The sequence below is a fragment of the Pinus tabuliformis genome, chromosome 5_2 (genome assembly GCF_031772625.1).
Source record: "Pinus tabuliformis cultivar Carrire ecotype Pingquan chromosome 5_2, CPIR1, whole genome shotgun sequence".
NCBI classification, from domain to species: domain Eukaryota; kingdom Viridiplantae; phylum Streptophyta; class Pinopsida; order Pinales; family Pinaceae; genus Pinus; species Pinus tabuliformis.
In genome coordinates this window covers 221,183,024-221,207,460 of record NC_142306.1, presented here as the reverse complement: position 1 = coordinate 221,207,460, position 24,437 = coordinate 221,183,024, and the positions used below count along the sequence as shown (strand labels likewise).

Sequence of the window (24,437 nt, the reverse complement as noted above, 5' to 3'; positions counted from 1 at the left end):
TATACATATATAAACCGATAATAATAATATTTTCATTATTAATATCCATGTCTATATAAACAATTAATAATAATAAAATAATGTTCACTTTCCTTCCTCATTCAATATATCTTCGTCATTAAATATCCATACAGATATAATCAACTATCATAATAATAAAGTAGTGCTCAGTTTTCTTCCTCGTTCAAGATCCAGATAGATATAAACTGACAACAATTTCCAAATTGTTAGACCACCAGATTCTAAAGCCATTAAAATCTGACGACCCAATTTCCAAGTTGTTAGATATAGACCAGCAGATTCTAAAGCAATCAGAATCGCCCACAACATGCCAATTCGGAATTGGTGTACTGTTCATTGTCCTAAACAAATCAGTTATCCATAACCATTGAGGGGTTCCTCAACATAGTAAGGCCATCTAAAAGGCCAATCAAAACCGTAAAATGCTTATAATGAGTTCTTAAAATAAATTATCGTGACAAACAGGGCAATGGCCCCGAAACAATACAGATAAAAGATTGCATGCAGTACATCCCACAGGATGCACACTGCCACAAATTATTTTCAGAATCCTCCACATTTGGACTTTTGGCTGATCCAGTGTATGTCTTAACCACTTCTGGGTTCATCTTCCCGCACTTTGGTCCTCATTTCCACGCTCTGTCGGCTGTTAGAATTTGTTTCGTCCGCATCGGCGTTTTGTTTCAGCCCGATCTCTGGATCAAGTCGGTCAAGTACTTTCTGTTCTTCATGAATTGGTTGCTTCCGGTATATACAATAGAGCACTATCTGACTTATTCCCAATGGTAGACCAACTATATTTGGACACTGCATTGACCACAACATAGTATGAAACATTAGTTATGATTAGATGAAAAATACAAGAAAATATATGGAAGAGGCTGGTGTATTTTGAGTTTACCGCCAAGATGAGGTCTTTGTTCAAAAGGAAGTAAGTCATCCATAAACAACTGTTAATAAATGCGAACAGGGAGAAATGGATGGGCATAAATTCCACACTCATAGTCCGTATCACCAATTTCTGTTCACGTTCAAGAATGGGGTACTCGTCAAAACAAATATTTGATTCAAATATTAGAACAAAACCTTATAAATTCCAATGCTGAATGTAACAACGCCATGAAATATACTTACAATGATGGAAAGTGGAGAAGCATACATAACCACGGTGACGATCATTCCCGAAGTCCCTACCAGCGTTTTTCTACTCTTGTGATCATGAAGTGCAAGCTGAGAAACTGTTGCGATAGAGGCAAACACCGTGATTACACCCACGAGTATTGTCACCATTGCCAACTGAACAACAAACAATCAATTCAGTATATTCAAGTCAGTCTTCGCTTCAGCTCTTTGCTCGACATATAGCAGTCCTCTGATATGTAGTGATGATTTTTCGGAGAAGCTCTGAGATCATTTATTCAACGTACACACTAAAGCTGATGGAGGCACTGAGAAATATTACTAATGAACTGATAAGAGAACATGAGACTTGAAAACTACCTTGGATTGGCGTGGAGCGAATTTCAGATATATAGTAACGAAAAGAAGCTCGAGAATGATTCCAACGCCATTGACAGTCAATACCAAGACATTTTCGAAGCCATTACTGATCAGGGGTGACCCATACCATGTGTAAAGGAGACAATTTAGCAAAGCTATTGCATAGGGGAAGCCTGAGAAATCCTCTGTCGATCGTTTCTTAATCACTCTCCTAAACGTAATGCTGCATACAAATATTTAGTTAGAATTAAAACTCAATTTACACGGCCACATTAGTTGATCTCATCCGAACTTTTTTCTTAAAAAGATTAATATGCCTTACATCGGGGCTCCATAAAGCAGCAAGGAAGCTGCGTTTCCTGATACATAAAACAATACAAATCGCTCGTGTTTTCAGTCATTGTTCAATGCTTTGACAACAAGGTCAAATCTATGCAAGTGAAGAGCACGATAAACGAACTGAAACTAAAAAACAATTGAAACTATTTTGAATGGTAAAACTTAAAAGGAATGAAAGAGAATAGCAAGCACCTAGAATACCGACCGAAAACTGTACGTAGTCAGCCATGTTTCCTATATCAAAAATCTAAGAAAATGGTACTGTACATAGGAAGCTAAGAGAGCGAGAGAGGAGGATGATGGCATTTCTGTCCTCAATGGTGGGATTCTTGAAGGGTTTTAAGGGCAATTTATAGTCACGAGGCACACATCCTCGCCGCTTCGTCAGCGTGCACATGGGGTAATCAGATGCTGGAGCATCGTGTAAAGCAAGATAACTTGCCTGAGCCTGTTCTGTCGTGAATACGACAGGCTCAGATCTGTGTATCTGCTTTCTGTGTTGCGTGGAGTAATGAGGCATAACTCGTCTCATCTTTATTCTAAACAAATGAAAGAAAAAACGACATGACCACGCGGCCCAAACCTAAAATCATAGGGTTTCGTACTCTACTCCCCACTAAGATATGTCTATCATCCATTCCGAACACAAGAATCTCCAAATCTGATTCTCTGCCAACTGGATCGAATATTTTGCTGACGGTAAATGATTAACGGTGCCCGTGAGCATTTGAATAATATAAACGGCATTATATCGGCTGGTTGACAGATTTTCCTAACTGACGAAAGCCAAATGAAGGGCCCTGGAAACTGTGAAAGGCTGCTGTGTGGTGTGCAGCTGTAAGGGAAATAAGAAAGGTGATAGTGGAGTAGAGGCTATGCAGTTGCACCATAGAAAAGTAGAGATAGAGTGGGACTGCGCACGGAAAGACTTTGTACAGCTGAGATTATGACGTGGGAAATGTCTTTGGCGAATTCCAGAACATTGTTGCCCCTGATCCATGATGGCAAGGGCTAACCAGCCATATATTGTGTCATAAATGCCCTTGCCAGCTATGTATGTGGTGCAAACTTGGGATGGCATACATAAACACTCCGGCGGGCGACCTCGCGTTTCCGGTGACATATCCGGGACCCACCAACGAGGGCCCGCCCGCCCCGTCCCTCCGTTCCCGCTATCCACGTCAGCGCACGGGATCCATTTTCAAATGAAACTCTTCCCTCGCGCCCATTTCATTAAAATTGATTTTCGAACGCCGATGGCTCTGCAACCTGCTCTGCGCATCCGTTGCTAACAACCGCTGCATCCTGCTTCGCATGTCCTCTGCTACTTGCTCTACGACTGCTCTGCGATCACAGGTATTTCTCTGCAATCTAAAATTCCATAAGACTTTGGACATTTGACAAGTCTGCTATTTGTCTGCTGCGAAATCTGGCACTTATTCCGCCTTTCATCTTCTATTCAATCATTTCTACACTTATTCAACGGTGGGTTCTTCTTAGGATTTGGGAGTGAAGTGGGCAGAATGAGATGGGTTGAAACCCATAAACAAACGCCATGGCTTCATCAACGCCGTGCCTTCATTTTCGGGCACCCCCTGATTAGTTCACTGTTATATGAAAATTGTTTTACCATCTGACATGCTCAGCACAGATAATTTTAGATACGAGAATGCATTAGAAACAACATTTAAATTTTGCATCTAAACATTTTCTTGCCTCTGCAACCTCGTTTTCTCCCTCTGAGCGCGCTTAAAATTTCGAAGTTGAATATCTAAAGGTTCTCGGTGATCCGAAAATTCATTACTCTAGTTTAGCAGGCGTGATTAAAGATTTCTCCAGGTTTTAAATCGATACCAGTAGTTATTTAAGATTTTCTCGATATCAGGAGCTGTTGCAATCAAGAAAGACTGCTGAAGGAGATAAAATTCATAGGCATGGATTTTAACCAAAACACCAAGCTGGAGAACACCGGAGTGCTTGGAACCCATAACCTTTTATTTGTAGATATAAATTGTTAACAAAAATATCAGAACAGGGTATCCTGCAGAAACCCACCTTATTCCCTATTCATTCATGTATATGGAATTATCACAATCAATAAAGATAGCTTGGTATTAAGTTTAGATAATGAGCACAGAAGACTTTCCACCTGTTAATGTTGTAAACAGTCGATACAACCACGTCAACGGATAACTTTGTAAACACAGATACAGCCACATCAATAGATGGGCCTGAAGGCACATAATTTTCAGTCGGATAAGCCAAATGCATCTAGTCATTTATAAAAATGGTTCAAGAAACAAGGTCCAAGTAAACAAATAGATGCTCACTTTCTTTCTTTTTGCTTGATGCTTTTTTAGATGCTTCTCATTCTGCTGCTGCCTTCTTTTCGTCCTCGGTCTCCTCACCAAAGAGGTCCAAGTCATCATCATCTTCCTCATCTTTAGGAGGAGACTGACAACAAGTCATTAAATTCTCAGTACATGACCATGAAATAAGATGTAAATTTTCTAGATCATAAAGTCAAATGTGCCACTATAATCCTAAATAACTCATGATAGGTTATAAGTGTAATCTAAATAATTGTCAATGAGAAGTTAGAAATAAGTAGGTCTAACAGAACCAAAGTTTCATTCTTTGTGTTAACTAAAAAATAACAAAAATTATTTACAACTAATAAACAGATATTCATTTATGGATTAGCATAGAACATAAAAAATAAGATTGTGAAGTAGCCAAAGACCTCCCAAAATCAAAACAGAGAATAGAATTCATAGTTTGATACTGTAGGTCCTGGTCTACAAGGGCCTGGACGTGCCTTTTATTGATGGATTATATAGTACTAAACACATTAATCCCAGTAAGAAATTTATAATTCAACTTAAAAGTATTTTTATCAGATCATTACCAGCCTGAAATGCTTGCACTTTCATGTCAATGTGGATGCAGAATGGATACAGAGAAAAGAGAGAAAAAGCAGGTTAAGGGGCATGAAGTTGTAGCTCAAACAGCTTTAAATTTCCTACTAACTTCTAAGGACACAGCTGCCATCAATATCAACTTTTCAAAAACACACCTTCATCGAGAGGGTTTCCAGATCCATCACTGTACGATGTAAGGAATTGTTTGGTGGAATACCATCCTAGTAAACAACCTTCCATCCAGCCATTAACGTGGCTTGGATAATTTTTACATGAACAAAACCAACTTTAATAAACTATAAAATTAAAATAAAAGAAGGAAACAATTTAAAAAAAAAACATTTGAAGGACAACTCTCCAACCTGCAATTGCAGCTGGCCAAATAGCTTCTCTAATATTTTACATTTCAAAACTAGTTCAGTAATTTGAAGGAAATTTGCCCATTGTTGCTGTAAACAGTTTCAGGAAATTGGCCCATCCCTGAGCTAAGTAGTTTCACAAAGATGAGATTTGGGCCACTCTACCCAGAAGGAATATCTATAATAAAGCTATCCCCATTGCTAAGTTTTCCTCTCTAAAAGCCAGTTACATTACCTTGAGTGAGGTTTTGTAATTTATAGATATAGAGGTGTTTTTCTGCAGTGAGGCTAAGAATATATCCCAAATCATGGAAGAAGCTCTTTCTTCACTCTTTCTCACAGAGAGGGAAGAAAAATGACAAGGGTGAGAATACCAGAGTCAAATGAATTTGGTAAAAGCAACGATTTCTAAAGAGAATCCACTGGAAGACGGAAAAGGGCTATGAGAAATCTAAAAGAAAATCTTAATTAGTGCTGGCATTCCCAGAATATAATGAAAACGTTATAAACAATAAATATAGTTCCAGTTACCTTTGCTTAAAGGAATAGAATGTTAGAAAGTTAAATAGGACACGCCTACAAGCCTTCTCTTGCATGTAATATGTGTATCTTCTAAATAAGAAATTTTCAATTTTACCAAAAACAAGTGTGTTTTCATTTAAAAAGATAATAAATCTCACTAAGCAAATCCAAATTCTGACTGTTAACATCTGTATATCGTAAGAAAACAATACCTCGAAGCCAGTAGGGCACTGATATGGTTGTACCACCGAGACACATTAGGAAAGTTAGGTGTAGGTGTCTCTGACACTTGCTGATGCTGAGGATGTGCATCCTCTAAGTCTTATCACTGATATGGTATTTTCTGTTATTTTTCAAGGATGTGCATTCAGACTTGAGGTAGCATAAAAATAATCAATTTCAATCAGGATATTTTGTCATGTTAAAGTATTCTAACATGAATCTATTTTGTTGTTGTCACTATGCAGTGCTTCTAAGCCCACGGAATGGTGGAAAAGTGGACACTATGCATTGAAGTATCATGCCGCCCCAATCCGGGTCCAGCATCTTTAAAAATTGTCCTTCACAATGGGCAAAAAATCATGTGATTTATAGAATATGGGAAGTGCAGGGAAAGACAACCAATAACGAAGCATACTACATTACACTTGTTGCAGGTTTAAAAGAGGCAAAACACAATGGGGTGAATAACATAACAGTGCTGACAAACTCAGAATTAATCTGTAATCACATGGAAGGCATCTACAATGTTCGCGCAGACAATTTGAGGCCCCTCTACAGAGAGGCAAAAATCTGGAGTGCTCGATTTAATTCTTTTTCGATAAAGCACGTTGCAGAGATCCATAAAATCTCTACTCATCTAATGGTTGGAGCAATCTCAAGTGTAGATGCAGGTGCCAGAGATGATTCAGGATCATCGTTCATTCCACTGGCAAACATTGATCAGCATCAATATAGGTCTCGACTATGTGTATACACCATGGTTGTCATTTTTATTGGGATTCTCATACCGTGGTTCTTTCAGTAAAGTACTCGTTAATGTACTTTTTTTTGGTTTTGTAATATCATTCACCTTGGATGTCCAATCATGTTATAACTGAATTCATGTGTCCAATTATGTACATTATATTTGAGGTGAACTAATTATTCTTAACCTACTGGTGATTCTGAAGGCCATCCACAAGTTGGCAAATGTGTGGATCATTGCTTTCAGTGCATATGAATATGTGAATGTTTGATTGGTTTTAATTATGTCCATTTAATATTTTTCAAACTTGACTAGACTACTATTGGACATGGAATTATAACTCCTCAGCTTAATAATATGTATGCACAATCTTCTTCAAGCATCATTCATGATTGCCTATTAATACTTGGAGGGTACCAAAGGCTCATAGTTACCTTGTTATCTACACCTGTTAATTCCATCCACATACTTGCAGCTGCTCCATAAAACAACACAACTATCTGCACAAGCAATCTGATTTCCTTCATTTGAAGCATTTTTGTTGAGTAGGGTTTGCAACACACAAGCAATTCTAGGTAATGTATCCTTTCTTTTCCTTGCTTTCCATACTATATGCACTCACCACATATTTATTTCCTTCAACTTGTTGCTTGACACGAAGTTGGAATCCTTAACACCTACATATAAACTTAGAATGCTGATCACTTGGAACATGTAAGTATTAATTCTCTTTTTGTTTCTTTAAGGACAATTGTTTTATAGCCAGGTTCAAGCATGTTTGCAAACCTCTGGTCGTCTGATGATAACCATTCTTCGACATTTGGGTGAGACAACCGTCACAACTGAACTTTAGTAACATTCATGTTAGACCTCTTATTTCTTGTAGGTTAATCAACCTCCATGCATAATTACGCTACACTCTCAGTGCATGGATGCTCACATTATCATGGAATAGCATTAATGATCCACAACTTCGTTAGAATAAATTTCTGCAAGAATACATTTCATACATAGAGCAGAGCAGACGACTTAAAGGAAAAAAAGGATGAAAATAGTCAACTGAGAGACCACGTTCCTCTTGAATAATGTGCCAACGACCAGGAATCAACCAGAAAGTAGTTATGGAAAGACCATCTGCCATCTCAATCCTTTCCCTGTACTCATGTTGAAAAGAGATTGGTTGTGATGAACTCGACTTAAAATGGATCTTTAACAGTTTTGGAAAGACCATCTGTCATCTCAATCCTTTTCCTGTTACACATGTTGAAAAAAGATGGTAAAATTGTTTTGTGATGAACTAGACTTCCTCAAAATCGATCTTAACATTTGTCTTTCCATAGTGCATGCACTCTTCATCTAGTTTATTACCATTTATGAATCACATAAATTTGGATGTTGTTTACACATTTTTCCATCAGCAAGAAAGAGAGTCAACTTTAAGGTCACGAGCTTTGAAAATTTGTTAATTGAACTCTGAAATTTGTTAATGGTTAGTTCTTTCTCTAGACCGGCTTTAGACTGAAAAAATAAGCACCTCTTAAAGAAAATTATTCCACCAGCTCCACTGAATTGAGGTTGTCCCTGAGCAGCATCATAAAAAAAAATTCCTAAGCCATTGATTTATCAATTAGTTGCACAACAATCTATCTTGGGTAAAATATCTGGGGGGTTTGTTATCTTTCAACTGTTTGAAAAAACTAAGATTGTTCAGTCCTTGCTATGTAGATTGGATTATTAGGGTTAATTTATTCTCAAATAAGCTAATTAAAATCCCCAGGCAATGATAGTAAGTAAAGCTTCAAACCTCTTCACAGTATGATTTTCACACCAATGATTTAATCAGTCTTCTGCAAGAGGACTCCTACAAACATATCTTGCAAGCCCCTCTATCTCTTTCCAAAACTTGAATAGCGAGAAAAGGACAATATAAAACTTGAATAGTGAGAAAAGGACAGAATATAAGCAAATGATGCACACTCTCTTCTTCAACCTTGTTCCAGGTGAAAACATTATTGTCCAAGTTCTAGCCAGTGGAAAACCCTTAATTGTAATGAACATTTCATTTTCCATATCACCTTGAAGTACCATTTAAAGCCCCAAAAACCCTACTTTCACCCAAAAAAAAATAAAAATCGAGACCCGATATTGGGAATATAATGCTAACCAACTGGTCTCTTTGACCAAATAATCTCGTCTGGCTAACCTTTAATCCTTACATGAACATCACAGGGATGCAATATATTTCTCTCATTCCAGGGCATCGTCCCCATATAATCCAAGCTCCTAAGTAGATTTCCATGCTAGGCCCCAATTGACATATTCATAGATATGTTCTCTGATTGAGAGTAATGAACCTTTTATCGTGCAACATAAAAAAACTAGTGTAACGTAATACACTATTCAACCATTTTGATGATTATGTTATAATTCAATTTGTATCATTTAAAGACTAGTCAATATGATTTTGCAAACTTAGTAGAAAATCCATGACTCCTAATTCTTGTTGTGGCTGCCCTGGTTGAAGCTGTTGGTTCCAGCATGTGATAGTCGATGTTAATTTCAAGTATAAATGATAAATCAAACAGTAGTAAATGACATTTAATCAGGATTGTTCATGATGAGTGCAATCCTATGAGCAGGAGAAATTATTACAATCTTTATAGTTTAATCATTATTAAATAACTAACTAGCTGAACAAAGGACAGGAACTCTGTGAAGGGATTGGTTGATTTGCAGACATTGTAGAAATGCATAATTGTAATGTGTACAATTGTTAGTAATGGTTCTAACTAATAGGCCACAACACTGAAAGTAATAATATTAGCCATTCATGCCACCAAAGGCTGAGAATGACAAAGAATGACATAATGGGGTTTGGGTTCTTTTTGAGGCTGAGCTGCTTTAGCTGGGCTTTAATTTTTAGCTTCCTCACTTCTTTTGCATCATCAATTAGAAGCTCTTGCAATAATATTATTGATGTGCTGGATGGCATTGCCCAAGTAGCTAGAAGTTTTCTCCTTAATTCTGTTGGTATTAATCTTGTTTAGTTACATGCTTTGATAGGTAAGTGATACGAACAAAACTATTTTTCTTCTGTATTTCAAGCTAAAGCAAACTTTTGTTTAAAAACATACAAATGTACACGGCCTGTTGTAGTGGAACATGTGTAAATCCAATAACGACAATAAAGGCATATGTTATGTGCACTGAACAACTTTAGCTAATATATGTAATTATCTCTATATAAACGATCTTCTACACATATCGCAATCGGTAATTTAGTTGAAGTATACGCATTCCTATCACCATGAATACAAAAGCAAATTGCTATAATAAGCATGAACAAATAAATAACAGAGACATTAATATTGCAGAGGGAGATATTTCTTGAACTCTCTGTATCCAGTACTCATAATAACATGATGATTAAGAATGCAAACTTGATTTTTACAAAGTTGTATATGCCAGATTAGAATGCAAACACTAAGCAAAATCAGAAACAGAGATACACCCATGAAATGAAAGTCTGAACTGGCTAACATGTAAAGTCATTTGCCCAGCAATAGGCTAATAGCTGTATTTTAATTGCAAAGTAGACTGATATCAAAAAAATAAATCTACATAAAACAAGATAAAGTAATCCATAATATGAAAATGAAGGGTTACATATAACAATTCTTAGTAGTAAAAAATAAAAAACCATGCCCTTGGTTATTTAATCTCAGGCTCAACAAAAGAACAATAATCAATGCCACTTTCCAAAGTAAATTTTGAAAACTAATCCGAGCATACACAGCAATGAGAAATGAGCACAAGCAAGCCAGTAACCATTTAATCAGAATGAGATGGTCTTAATTCAGTTTCTAGAAGATGATCAATGCTACTCTATTTACTAAATGCAAGTCTGTTAAGATAACACAACTTCCCAACTTAAGATTGCAGTCCTAACAACTGAGTAATCAAAAACCATGACCTCTGTTTTTAAATCTCAGGCTCAACAAAAGAACAATAATCAATGCCACTTTTCAAAGTAAATTTTGAAAACCAATCTGACATAAATGGTTAAACGAGCTGTGATAATCATGTCCATTGATGCACAACAATGGGAAGCCCGTTCACTTTGTATGCCTCTGAATGTTTCAAAGATCCCACTGTCCTCATTTCATATAGCAATGGGAAGCACAATTTCTTTGGTCATTCTGGAACCTTGCAAAAATTCTGTTACAGTGATTCAGGCTTCCAATAGAATGTCAGAGTTGCCATAATACACTAGTTCTTATCACACCAATATGACACTGGTATCGTTAAGTTGTTTCCTGCAACATCATATGCAGAGATGCATAGACTTTCTAGTCAACCAAGAGATTAATGATGCCAATCATTTTACAGTGCTGGATTGTAGTTTATATTGTTGATGGTTGTGCCTACCGAGAGTTTCATAGCATGAGGGTACTGTCAAGGAAGCATTATCTTCCTCAATAATTACAAAATTACTTCCTTATCAACAATTCCAGAGTTTATTAGGTTTTGTAATATATTGTCTGCCTTGACAGCTTCAAATGCTATATTTTAGACATTTCTGTGCCTCTCAATCTCCACCTGAATTATGGTGTGCTATCAATCCACACTTCTTTTAAGGCCTGAAAATATGGATGGAAAAAGAGGTTTGATATAGATTTGACGACAATGCTGACAGAATAGACTAGAAACAGTGCAGTACTCCTAGAAACTTGCTTGGAGAATCACAGGTCATCAGCAGCCAAAGTTCAGGACCAAGTGGGAAATGTGTATAATTAATGAAAACAAGAAAAACTAAGAATTTGAAATAATTAAAAGAGTTCATGAATTTTTCCCTTAATAATATTAACAGAACTGTTTCAATGGTCGCAAAAATGCAGAGCTTTTGATATTACAAAGACCAAGTTGGTTTGCCTGCGAAGGAACCACAAGCATAGTTAAACATACAAATAGAAGGAAACCAGTTTCAATGCCCTAACTAGCCAACAAATTTCACCAACCACTAAGAAGTTCAAGTTATTCAAAACTGTCCCAAGAGATTCACACATAATTATGTTCCCTGTCAACCTTTTAAATGCTCAATAAATCAAAGCTGGAGGGCCAAATCAGGCTGTGAATCAACCAGCATTCCAGAAGACTGCCTAACTGGAGACCTTGGAGACTGTTTTTCTACATTCAAATCTGGTGGAATCGAATTTGAAAATTCAGATGTCTGTTGAGAAGGCTGTTTTGAAGGTAAAGACTTCCATAGTTGTTTTTGAGATTGGGATGTATCAGCTCCCATTGGTATCTGCCTGCAATTAAAAGGACTCTGTGTGGTTGAATTCGGCAATTCTAACATCGAGTTTACACCTCCCTGAGAAGTGGCATGAGATGACAGATTCTGAGGATGCATCCAGCTCAGCTGTGAACGCATATACAGAGGCATGTCCATGGGTGCCTGCTGTTGAATAAATTGAGGAACACTACTAGAAATGCCTGATAGTTTTGTATCACCATATGGTTCCCTGGCCACAAAATTGGAATTACCATCCAACCTTCTATCAAAACCAGTGCTGCCAGAAGTTGTCGTCTGGACACTTGAAACAGGTTGCACATGTTCAGCTGGTTTGGCAGATACCCATTGCATAAGTCGGTTACTTCTGGAGACAATCTCAAGCAATTTTGACTGGGATACATCTGAGGTAAATTTTGCACCTGCCAGATTGACTTCACTGGATTTAGCAATTGATGAAGCTGATTTCAACTCACTCTGTTTGACTCCTTGCAAAGGCGTTTGAAAATTTATATTGTTGGCTGACTGTGAACTCATAGATAGAGGAACAGGTAACCCAGTAGATTGAGACAGAGATACTAGTCCTGTAGATTGAGCAACTGTTGCAACTGTAGATTGAGCCAAGGTCTGTTGATCCTTGATCTCCTCACGCAATAACAAAGCACCAGGAGGAGCTTCAGCTGTAACAAAAAAGAAAAAAACACGTTGTTATGCAATCGCATACCCGCCATGGCCTTATATAACAAAACGAGCCAATTATATATATATACTCTTTGTCAGCTCAAAATTTATAACCAAAAATAAATAATCAAAATACAAGCATTATCCAAAAGGAAAAAGTGTACTGTTGATGTTATGAAATCAGAGTAAACAATCTCAGGGATCTGAGCAATTGTAAATAGTGTGATCTTATGAAATAAGAGTAAACAATCTCAGGGATCAATGCTCAGAGCACTAGTTTGGTGACTTGCGGGCCTAAATGTTAAGTTCTAGTAGATTCGGACAAACAATCAAGGGTGAATGTTCACTCCTAACAGTCCAGGCCAAAAAAATCATATAGCAGTCGAGGCCAAAAATAATCATTTATACAAGTCCCTGGGGGAGTAGCTTCATGTGTCTACAAGCTGGTGTTGCACATCCACTTGCTAATATTGTGTATGTAATTGTGGTTATCCATATATCAGTTTAACTTGAAGTAACCATTTTTCCTTTTTCTGTTACTAGTCTCATAATTCAAGAATGCTTACACAGCCTTGTGAATGATCCGCATTAAGTAGCCAGAACTTATTATTATTAAAAAATGTTAATGGAAACCTCTAATTTATTGCAGTGTAATAGAAAAGAGCATACAGTTTGTATATAGAAATTTATAAGCATATTGATGCACTTTTACTGTTCAGCTTCATCTCTCCTTCAAACTTTCTTTCAAATCATTTCAAGGATAGTGATCCAAAAAGTGCTCATAACAGGAATAGCTGACAGGAATTTTTTGAATTTTTTGAATTCAAGGCTGGATTAGGTGGAAGCACAAAAATACGCTGAGCTGTTGGCACTCAAACTTGTCTTATGCTGCCTTTTCAAAAAGGCGTACAGAAATTTCAAGTAATAGTGATTAAGCTGGAACCGAAGAGGTTTAATATTTATCAGAATCACATTTTTTTAAATTTAAGGCTGGATTATGTGGAAGCACAAACAACAGGGCTGACTGGGCACTCAAACTTGTCTCATGCTGCTTGTTCAAAAAGGTGTGCATAAATTACAAGTAATGGGTGATTCTATCATCTATGGTGGTGATAAATTGGTTGAGAGGACTCTATCTTATAGAAAATTTCCCATTGAGACCTATCTACGAGGAAAATTACTAATTTGAGGAACATTTTTTCTGATATTTCTTTCTGTGATGTTTGCAGAGAAACAAATATGCTGGCAGATTCACTATTTAAAGAAGCCTTGCAGATGGCTCCTGGTCATTGACATATTTGAGTGCAACAGGAAGATGTTTTATCTGGATATGACCTGGGTCCTTTCCTTAGTCAACTGCCATATGTTTCTGAACTCTTTAGGCACCTTTGCAGGTCTATATGGCAGACATCTGAGGTTAAATTTTGGAAAACTGTATAACATTTTGATATACTCATTCAGGGCACAGTTGGGATCCTTTTTGGAATCACTATTAACTGGATTAAAGATTGTTAGGGGTCTTTGTATTTGGTCAATGACTTGATGAAAATTGTGTATGGGTTTCTACACAGTCGATCAATCCAGCCAAACCGTTGGTTAATATGAAATGCAATACCCTTGGTTAATATGAAAATGCGAATCGAACTCCTTAAGCGAACACAGAGATTTATAATTACAGAATGTTGAGAGAATGCGAGGGTTTTAGCAGTCTTTAAAACAGATTTAAAACAAAATGAATGTTTAAAACCACGATTTGACGACTGCAGAGACGGTGCAGGAATTTACCAGGAGGTAACAGAGCTCAGTCCGGCGGGCACTGGGTTGCAGAGTTTCAATGCCCGCAGCGCTTCAGTCCCGCGGGCACTGGGTTGCAGAGCAAACGGGTTCTGGTTGCAGAGTTAAATTGGCGCACGAAAGTATTTCTCAGAATTAAGTTATTTAACGAGACGGGGTGGGTCCCGCGTGGGTCATCGGAAACACGCGAGGTGGCCGCCGGAGTCCGATGCCTATGGATATGTATGCCATCCCAAGTTTGCACCACATACATAGCTGGCAAGGGCATTTATGACACAATATATGGCTGGTTAGCCCTTGCCATTTATGATGTGGTAAATGTCTTTTACGCATCCCAATGCGTTAGAATATGAGTCACTGGTCCTTTTGCTTTCAATTTTTTCATATTCAATTCGCGATGCCAACCTAGCATTTGAATAACACAGGGACGGGATAGCGATGCCAGTTCTTTTCACGAATAAAAAATGGGTGTTCTGTTTTCCCGTTGGGAGGGATTCGTTTTGTTGGTCTGTGCAATAACGTTATAAAAGGAATATGGAAATTAACTAAAAACATCTACAATCCACTCGTTATATGTATCTGACACGATTGGCTCATCTCCATGAATTGCTCTCCATGTCGACCTACGTGCTCAGATGAAACGACTAACCTGATAATTCCATTGACGTCAAAGATGACGCCTCGATCACCGAGTGGGTGCCAAAGTGTTTCACCAACTCCGCCTTGTAATAAAAAGGGCCAAAGTTGTAAATGTTTGACCTACTATATCACCAGGTTGTTTGCATCGACCATTATCCTTCACATATTTTTCTACCAATATTTAATTGGGCTCTTTTTGGCATATTTTGCAGTTAATTTTATCCCCTAAATCTTTAGAATCACAAGTTAACTCTTTACTGCGCAAGATCCTAATATCTTACTTACAATCAAAATTAAAAAATTAAAATAACTCTAATAAAATTGTTAATGGAGATCAGCAAAATAGAGTCTATAATAAAGTATACATCAATTTGTTGCATAATTGCTAATAGAGATGTGTAAAACAGAGTTTATAATTTTATTAAAAAAAAAATCAATATTTATAAAAATATTATTTGAATAATAATTAGGAATAAAAAGTCAAAATTTATTTTACAGATAATTGTTTTTTTTCATTTTTGGATTTAATTAAAAAAAAAAGAAAAAAGAAAAACATATGATAGATATCATAATTGTCATGAACTATGTTTTTTTTTCATATTTTTTTTTTTTTTTTTAATTTTGGCAATGTGAGATGTATGATAAGATAAGCATCTTGATACTTATGAAGCATTGATATCCATTGATGTTTACCATTCATTTAATGGATATAGATGCACTAGTAACTTATGTTGATGACATCAATATGTCACAAAATTGTTAAAGTATGGAAGAAAATATAACTTATAATTTTATTAGTTGTATTGAAACATATTTTTATAATATATGAGGGGTATAGTTTATTCCCTCATTATTTAATATGGAGTTGAAATTGTTATTTAAAAGAAAAAAATAATAACAAAAATATATTTTAGTGTTTACCAAAAATAAAATATTTATTATTAATTTTAAGTAAAATAACTTCCCCACTTCTCCATACCAAGTAGAAGTGTAATTTTTCCAATACTTAATATGAGATTTATTATCATTTGAAAAATGTTCACAACGCTCGCTAAAATTATCACCAATAAATTATGTATTGAAAATTAATCCTTAACACCTTTCGCAAGTATAAGTAATTAAAACATTAGAAAATGGTATTTTATGCATTTCACGAATTCATCAATGCTAGTTTTAATGGATTTTTGTAGTTCTTCAAGTGTTCTATGCACTAAATGAAAATTTCTATTAGAAAGAACCTCAAGTAAGACAAGTTCCATGGTCATTATTGGTGCATTTTCAAGAGATCTAATTGTTCTCGTGCATATGGAACCAATGTTCAAACTTGATTCACTTGCATTATCAAGGATGAACTCTTCCTTTAAGAAGAGGCCATGGAGCAACATTCAAAGAAAGAGAAGAATATTAATAAGGAAAGGCCATGGGAAAAAATTCAAAGCAAGAAAAGAATAGTAATAAGAAGAGGCTATGAAGAAACATTCAAAGCAAGAGAAGAATAGTAGAGTTATGTTTTCCAAATGTTCTTAGAGTTCTATATGCTTTGAGATTTTAGTTTGTGGGCATAACTTCTAATTTTTAGTTTAGTTTCTTCCATTGAATAAAATTGACTCTTTTCTTGATTTAGAGACAAGATGATTCAAAGGACATAAATAGAACTTCCTAATGAGGATTAGGGAAGACCTATTAGCTCTACCTCATTACCTTTGGTTTAAACCCTTAAGGCCAAAAACTTATCCATTATGGATAAGGATAATCATGGTATAACTTATTTCCCCCATTATTTCATGTCTATTTATATTTTCTTTCTTTTTAATTTTCTTTTATGATGCAATCTTATCTTTACGTTGAAGTAACTCTAACATATGTTGTTCTGTAGTATTATAGACTTAAGGTACAATAAAGTGTATTTCACTCACATTAGAAAATACCCTCCAACAAAGTAGTGACTCAACCAATCTTTTCTCCCTCAAAATCTCCTTCCTTGGTTACTTGGAGCCTCATCCCTTACATTTCATACCTTGGAAGTGATTGAATTGGCCTATTTATGGTATCAAAACCATATTCATAGCCTTTGGTTTAATAAAACAATATTTTGTTTGTCCCACACAGCATTCATGCAGCCATCAAAGAAACATTCATGCAAGTCATGTGGAGAACCACTTTTTCACCTTTGATATTTTTGTGTTTGTTAATCCTAGACCCACAAGAATTCTCTTGTTGTATCTTTTTTTCTTTTGGTATACTTTTTCAATTTTCCATCTAGGCAAAGTGTTAGATAATATTTATTTGCATTAACTAACATATAGAATCCATCCTCCAAATTCTTTCCTACTACTTAAATAGGTCACCTAGATTGGTAGAAGGATCAAAAGGACCACACTTTTTTTCCTTGCCACATCGATGGCTAGCCAAAAGCATTTGAATTTTGTGGCTATAAGTGAAACTATGTGTTCTTATTCAAGCACTCTACCTTGCACATTAGTGATCTTGGTATATCAGAAAGGTGCAAACTCTATTATGTCTCCCTTGTTTAAATTGAAAAAATGCACTTAGGATTAAGTAATGGGAAAAAATCATTCCCATACATGTGCAAATTATTTTATTTTCTAGGAGTTATGATTCATACAAAGAGTTTAATTAGAATGCAAGAAAGGATTAGATGATATACACATGAGACAAATTCACTCATATGTGTGGTTTTCGTAAAACACATATACCCACTATCACGTAAACATTAAAATCTCTTAAGTGAATTATTTGCTTACTATGCTCTTGTCTTTGCACTCATAAGTGATCTTGAAGAATCCAAAAAATGAAGGTCATCTAAGAATTTTTGAAAGAATGCCCTTAGTCAAATGAATTAGTCCATCACCTTGAATAAAAACTCTTAAAATTAACTTTACTAAGTGGAATCCTTCATAGATAGATCAATTTTATTTATTTATTTGAGGTTATGATCTTGTGTTAGACATCCAAGCAACACACCTTCATCATTCTTCATATGAGACTAAAAAATTTGACTTATAGGGTATTTTAAAATACTTTCCTACCCATTTGTACAAAGCCCAAGGAAATGAGAAACACATGAATGAGATAAGGCTTATCCCTAAGACCTTCTAGACCTTCTTAAGCCACCTAGACCTCGTGATTTTTCCTAGACTATGGTTGATACCCAAAAGTTGAGATTCCTTTTCTCACCCTAGATGAAGGTAGCGTGGTGGCTAACTCATAGCGAACCCTCCTAGGTGGAAATTGTGGTATGTAGCTGCACTTGGATTAGATTTTGTGTGGATATTAAAAAAATGTTTTCATCCTCTTCTATACATGCCTCTAAGACCCCATGGGATAATTGATCATTTCAATCTTCACTAGTTTCTTAAAGTGAAATCAACCCACATCATTGAAACATTTCTAAGATAAAGTTAGATAATGACATGGAAAGGATGATATATCTTTGGCTTGGTGTTTTTATATTTTCTCTCACACCCTTGTATGGAGAGATACTTTTCCACAAAATAATTATTGTGACTAAGATAGAATTCATCACTTTATATTAAAGTTCAATAAATTACCAATATGATTGCTTTATTTGATGCATTGTTTCATGAAAATAGACACTAGTTAAGAAATCATCCACCTATTTATAATAAGTATAGGATTGTACAAATTTTAAAGTATTTTACCCCTTTAATTTTACCAATTTTGTGATGTAATTGAGAAATTATAATGATGGGGTGCCAACATTGATACAATGAGTTAAATCTCTATGATGTGATGTAATGTCTTGATCCGGATTTAATCAGGAATGCAACAAATTACAGAGATAACCATAACCATAGATATGTAGTGGAAATAATACTTCATTTCATTAATATAAAATACTGAAATATGCTTACAAAGAGTAATGGAAATAAACTAGCTAAAGCGATGGTAGCTTATCTCTGAGAAGAGATGTGGCAGCTACATGCCTCTGAACTATCTTACAATGAGGTTCGAAGGCCTATTTATTGTTGAGAAACAATGGAAAACCCTAAAAATCCAAAAACCTAACCCTACAAGATGAAATGCCAAACTATGGGCCCCGTTTGGGTAAATTGGTACATCAACTTCCCAGGGTCGTAACTTTGGCATATGATCTCTGTTTGACATGCACAATATCTCGTTAGAAAGATCTATCCGAGAACTACAACTTTGGGAAGAGAAACATCAATCCATGGACCCATGTTGCTCCTAGTTTTCCCAAAAAATGTCGTTTAGGGCCTCAAAACGGCTCCGAAAGTTCAGGACCCAAAAAAATGCTAAAAATAGTAAGTTGTGCTACAATTAAGGAAACTAAAAATGTTGAGAGAAACAATGGTGGCGGTCCAAGTGGACTTGGCAGGTGGCCACCAATGTCCACCTGGATCATTCCTCCCCCCTTAGGAAGCAATGGTCCACATTGCGTTGAGTTCCTCCATGAGATGAGGAAACTTCTGCTGAACTTGGTCCCTGGTGAGCCACTTGCCCTAGTGAAGGCATTGGCCTTCTTTGACAACTCGATACAGTTGGATATTCTATTGGCGAGTGTTCTTGATCTTTGTGTCCATGATCCGATCAGTTGCAACTTGTTCCATGCAATCTGGATTTAATTCTTTGGGTGTGAGCTATTCTGCAATGTCAGATGTGTCTAGTAATGGTGGAAAGTATGGCCGAAGGTGGTCCACATTGAACACTCGGTGCAGGCCAAGGAATGGGGGAATGCTGAGCTCAAATGCATTGTCTCCCATAGACTTAGTAATGGTGTAAGGACCATATCGAACTGGTCTCAGTTTCCGATAGGCTCCAGTAAGGTGTTCCTTTTGCAAATGCAACCATACTTTGTTGCCCACCTGAAACTTGTGTGGCACCCGATGTTGATCATGTCGCTGCCTGTACTTGCCATTTGACTTCTCTAGAATGTCATGGACCTACTAGCGAATATGTTGAATGTGCACAATGAGGTTGGTTTCCTTGTCTGTTTCGGATTGGACATGAGCTGAATCTATGTGAGTAGCTGCAAGTGGCATGGCCACATCAATGGGGCATAGTGGCTGGAATCCCAAGCCCACCTGAAAAGGGTTGTGGCCAGTCGAGTTGTGAAGAGCTCAGTTGTAGCTGTGCTGAACATAGGGGAGGCTCTCGTCCCATGTGCATGGATGCTTTGAGTTGTACATGCGCAGAATGTGTATAATCATCCTATTGACAACCTCTGTCTGGCCATTAGTTTGAGGATGGAAGGCTATGGACTTAGTGAGTTTGGTGTCCAGCATTGACTAGAGACTGGACCAAAATGTACTGAGGAACCGCCTGTCCCAATCTGAGATGATAGACTGTGGGATCGTAAAGTGCACCCACACTCGTTCAAAGAAGATTTTAGCAGTGGCTTCTACTGTGATAATCTTCTTGCAGACCGCCATAATGGCCATCTTTGAGAACCTGTCAATGACCACAAAAACACAGTCATTTCCATGCTTAGTGGAAGGAAGGCCTGACATGTAATCCATGGAGATGGATTCCCAAGGTCGATTAGGGGTAGGCAGTGGGGTATAGAGGCCTTGCTTCTTGATGGTTGGTTTGGAAATGGCGTAGGCAATACATGATCTGATGTATTTCTTGACATCCTATCGAAGATTTGGCCAATAGAAATACTTTTACCGTATTGCCATTGTTTTCTCGACACCGAAATGCTTAGCAGCCCAATTGTAGTGTGCTTCCCAAATCATCTTGGCACGCTCGCTTGAAGAAACACAAAGGTGACCCAGGTGGCATAACAGGGCATCCTGGAGGTGAAAATATGGAACATGCCGACCCTCCAAGAGTGTCTGGTATGTGTGGCTGACTTTTGGGTCGCTTTTGTAGAGAAGTGGCCAATCAGAAGTCTCGTGCCCACAAGAGTTGAGCACAATGGTTAACACCATGATCAATGGTCGACTAAGGCAATCTGCAACATTATTGGTGCTACCCTTCTTATATTTGATATTCAAATGGAACAGTTGCATTTATGTATACCACTTCTGATGGCAATCATTCTGCAATTTCCCTTGGGTTTGTATGAACTGCAAAAGTCGGTGGTCTGTGTGGATGACCATTTCCTTCCATTGTCAGCAGGCCTACACAATGGAATACATCTCTTTGTCATAAGTGGGATATTTCTGGACTGTGTCTGAAAGTGTCTCACTGTGATATGCCACTAGATGCTCGTGTTGAGTAAGGACTGCCCCAATAGCATAGTCAAAGGCATCTATCTCGACCTCAAATGGTTGTTGCAAATATAGTAACGCGAGCACTGGTACTGTGCAGAGGTGATCTTTCAACTCTGTGAATTCCTTCTGTTGAGATTCAGACCAAAAGAATTTTGCTTTCACTCCTCCCTTAGTGACTTGACTCAAGGGCCAAGTGATATGAGAAAACCCCAACACGAACCTGTGGTAGAAGTTGGCAAGACTTAGAAAGCTGTGAAGCTCTGTCAGAGTGGTTGGAGATGGCCAATACTGAATGACTTGGATCTTGGCTAGATCCACATGCACCCCTTGTTCATCAATAATGTATCCTAGATACTGAACCTGGGTCATGCCAAAAGTACATTTCTCCAAATTGGCACATAGCTTGTGTTGACGCAGTATTTGGAGAACCTGTTGGATGTGGTGGATGTGCTCTTCCAAACTTTGGCTAAAGATCAGAATGTCATCCAAGTATACCACTACAAATGAGTTGGTGAATGGCCACAAGATGTCATCCATTAGCTTCATGAAGGTTGCAGGAGCATTCGTCAATCCGAAAGGCAAAACCAACCATTTGAAAAGGCCCTCCTTGGCTTTGAAGGCAGTCTTCCACACATCAGAGGGTTCGATTGGTACCTGGTGATATCTTGACTTCAGATCGATCTTACTGAATTATTTTGCCCCATTTAGTCGGTCCAGGAGGTCATCAATCCGCGGGATTGGGTACCTGTTACGAATAGTGATCTTGTTCAGCACCCGATAGTCAATACAGAGTCTCCAAGTCCCATCCTTCTTCTGTACCAACACGATCGGGCTCCCACAAGGGGATGAACTCAGACAGATGTGACCTTTTTGCAACAGCTCCTGAATCTTCCTCTTGGTTTCATCATTCTCAAAAACAGAGCGCCGATAGATTGGTTCATTGGGTAGAGGTGCACCTAGGGTTAGATCGATGGAGTGCTTGACTTGATAGTGCAGAGGAACCCCTGCAGGGGAGGTGAAGATGTCCTCGTACTTCTCCACGACCTTTTCCATCTGTAGTTGTCATGCAGAGGGGCCTTGTCTTAAGGTCGTGGCCACTATCTTCTTCTTTCCTTAAGGGCATATCATTAGGAAAATAAATTTCCCAATTTTGGAAATGAGCTTACTACATTGTTTTGCAGTAACCAAAGAGATGGCAGTAGGTGGTGCTACCTCCACTATCCTATACAGCTTATTTCCCAATGTAATAATAACAGCACGAGGCCATGATTCATACACAGCATGTTGCTTCCATAACTATAGTTGTCCTAATAATACATCACAAACTTCAAGGGGAGCAATGTCACACAATACCTCATCCGTGAAGGGCTTGATGTTGTATGGAAGGTGACACTACTGGCTCACGCGAAGATCCCGTCCTTGGTGAAGCCACCCAATGGTGTACGGTTGTGGATGTGCTGTGGTCAGTAGGCCCAACGACTTCACGACCTTTAACGAAATGAGGTTCTTTTGGCTCCCGCTATCGACAATGAATTGTAGTGGGGAGCCCTTTACGCACATCTCGGAGTGGAAGAGACACTCCTCCTCCTCTGGATCTTCGGGTTCCTCCTTCTATATCTTTGTGGTGGCAACGGTGGCATTGGGCTCCACATCGATAATTTGCTTCCCTTTGTCATTCCCCTTGTCGGGTTCTAACTCAGAGTCAGAACATGCATTTGATTCTGAAACCTTTATCTCAGCCACCAGTCACTACTTGGCCTGACACTCACTTTTGTTGTGAGTGGAGCTCTTATGGAACTCACACCATTTTCCCGTGTCCTTTTTCGGCTTCGCGGCGTTGTTCTTTGCTTGCAGCTTTGGCAGGTTATCTTGGGCTGCCCGCCTTGGCTTTGTCGTTTGTTCTGTGGTTTAGGGGCACCTTTCCCTTGCTTCGGATTCGTAGATCCAAAGTCTCGCTTCTTCTGTTTAACTTTTGCTTGACCTTGACGGCATATAGGTATGCTGTGTTGAGCGATGAGATGTTCAGGAATTCTATTTTTTCCTAGATGTACTTGTGCAGGTAGCCACAATATTTTAGTATCAAATGCTGCTCTGAATCCTTGATACCCAACTTTGTGTGAAGGGTATGGAAAATATTGGTAAACTCTCGCACGTCTTGGTCCCTTCCCTGTCGCAGTGTGGTCCACTTTATGTATTGATCCTCATAGCTTCCGACAGGGTAGTACTGCTCCTTGATGGCATCCCGGAATGAATTCCACGTGAGTGCTACTGAAAATAGTGAGCCGGTATTTTCATCCTTTTTCTCACAGTAGGTTTCCCACCAGTCCTTGATGTGGGGGGCTGCTTTGAGAAGAATGAAAATAATCTTTTCTTGACTCGAAAATTCATGAATAGAAAAATAACCCTCTAGTAGATTTAATCATTTATCTATAGCATCTACGTCTATCTAACCCTAGAATATGGGGATTTCAAAATTAACTTGTACCTTAAAGGGCGTGGCGTTTCCAGAGTAGCTGCTGGAAGCCGATGCGTCACTTCTGGGTAGCCGCTGAAAGATCTGGGCAAAGTTGTCCATCATAGCATTCCTTTGTTGCTCGAGGGCTTCTTTGAGCAAGATTTTGATAGGATCTCCTACCCCCTCATCTTTCTTCTCATCCGCCATGGGAGGCCATTGGGATTTGCGAGGTTGGGCTTGCAAAGGTTCAACCAGTGCAAGCCCTAACTCCTTATATCTCAATCTCGTTGGGGATATTCAAAGAAAAACAGAGAAAAAGCAGACCGCTCTGATACCACTGATCTGGATTTAAACAGGAATGCAACAAATTTCAGAGATAACCATAAACACAGATATGCAGCGGAAATAATACTTCATTTCATTAATGTAAAATACTGAAATATGCTTACAAATAGTAATGGAAATAAACTAGCTAGGGCGATGGTAGCTTATCTCTGAGAAGAGATGTGACACCTACATGCCTCTGAACTATCTTACAATGAGGCTCGAAGGCCTATTTATTGTTGAGAAACAATGGAAAACCCTAAACATCCAAAAACCTAACCCTACAAGATGAAATGCCAAACTGTTTGCCCATTTGGGTAAATAGGTACATCAACATCCTCGGGTCGTAACTTTGGCATATGATCTCCGTTTGATGTGCACAATATCTCGTTAGAAAGATC

At 37.8% G+C, this 24,437-nt stretch overlaps 2 protein-coding genes across 2 annotated transcripts; both read right to left on the bottom strand.

The window, feature by feature from the left end:
- Positions 1-214: 214 nt before the first annotated feature.
- Positions 215-2,171, bottom strand: LOC149158339 (bidirectional sugar transporter SWEET3b-like). The gene is made up of 6 exons (XM_089437740.1): positions 2,053-2,171; positions 1,844-1,880; positions 1,522-1,744; positions 1,156-1,317; positions 923-1,042; positions 215-828 (listed from the first exon to the last, which is right to left on the bottom strand). Exons 1-6 carry the CDS (start codon positions 2,087-2,089, stop codon positions 610-612), a joined length of 798 nt encoding a protein of 265 aa, XP_089293866.1. The 5' UTR covers positions 2,090-2,171; the 3' UTR covers positions 215-609.
- A 9,277-nt stretch (positions 2,172-11,448) lies between these two features.
- On the bottom strand, positions 11,449-14,440 carry LOC149158338 (uncharacterized). Its single transcript, XM_089437739.1, has 2 exons — positions 14,389-14,440; positions 11,449-12,602 (listed from the first exon to the last, which is right to left on the bottom strand). The coding sequence occupies exon 2, from the start codon at positions 12,457-12,459 to the stop codon at positions 11,734-11,736; it is 726 nt and encodes a 241-aa protein (XP_089293865.1). The 5' UTR covers positions 12,460-12,602; positions 14,389-14,440; the 3' UTR covers positions 11,449-11,733.
- Between the last annotated feature and the right edge of the window lie 9,997 nt (positions 14,441-24,437).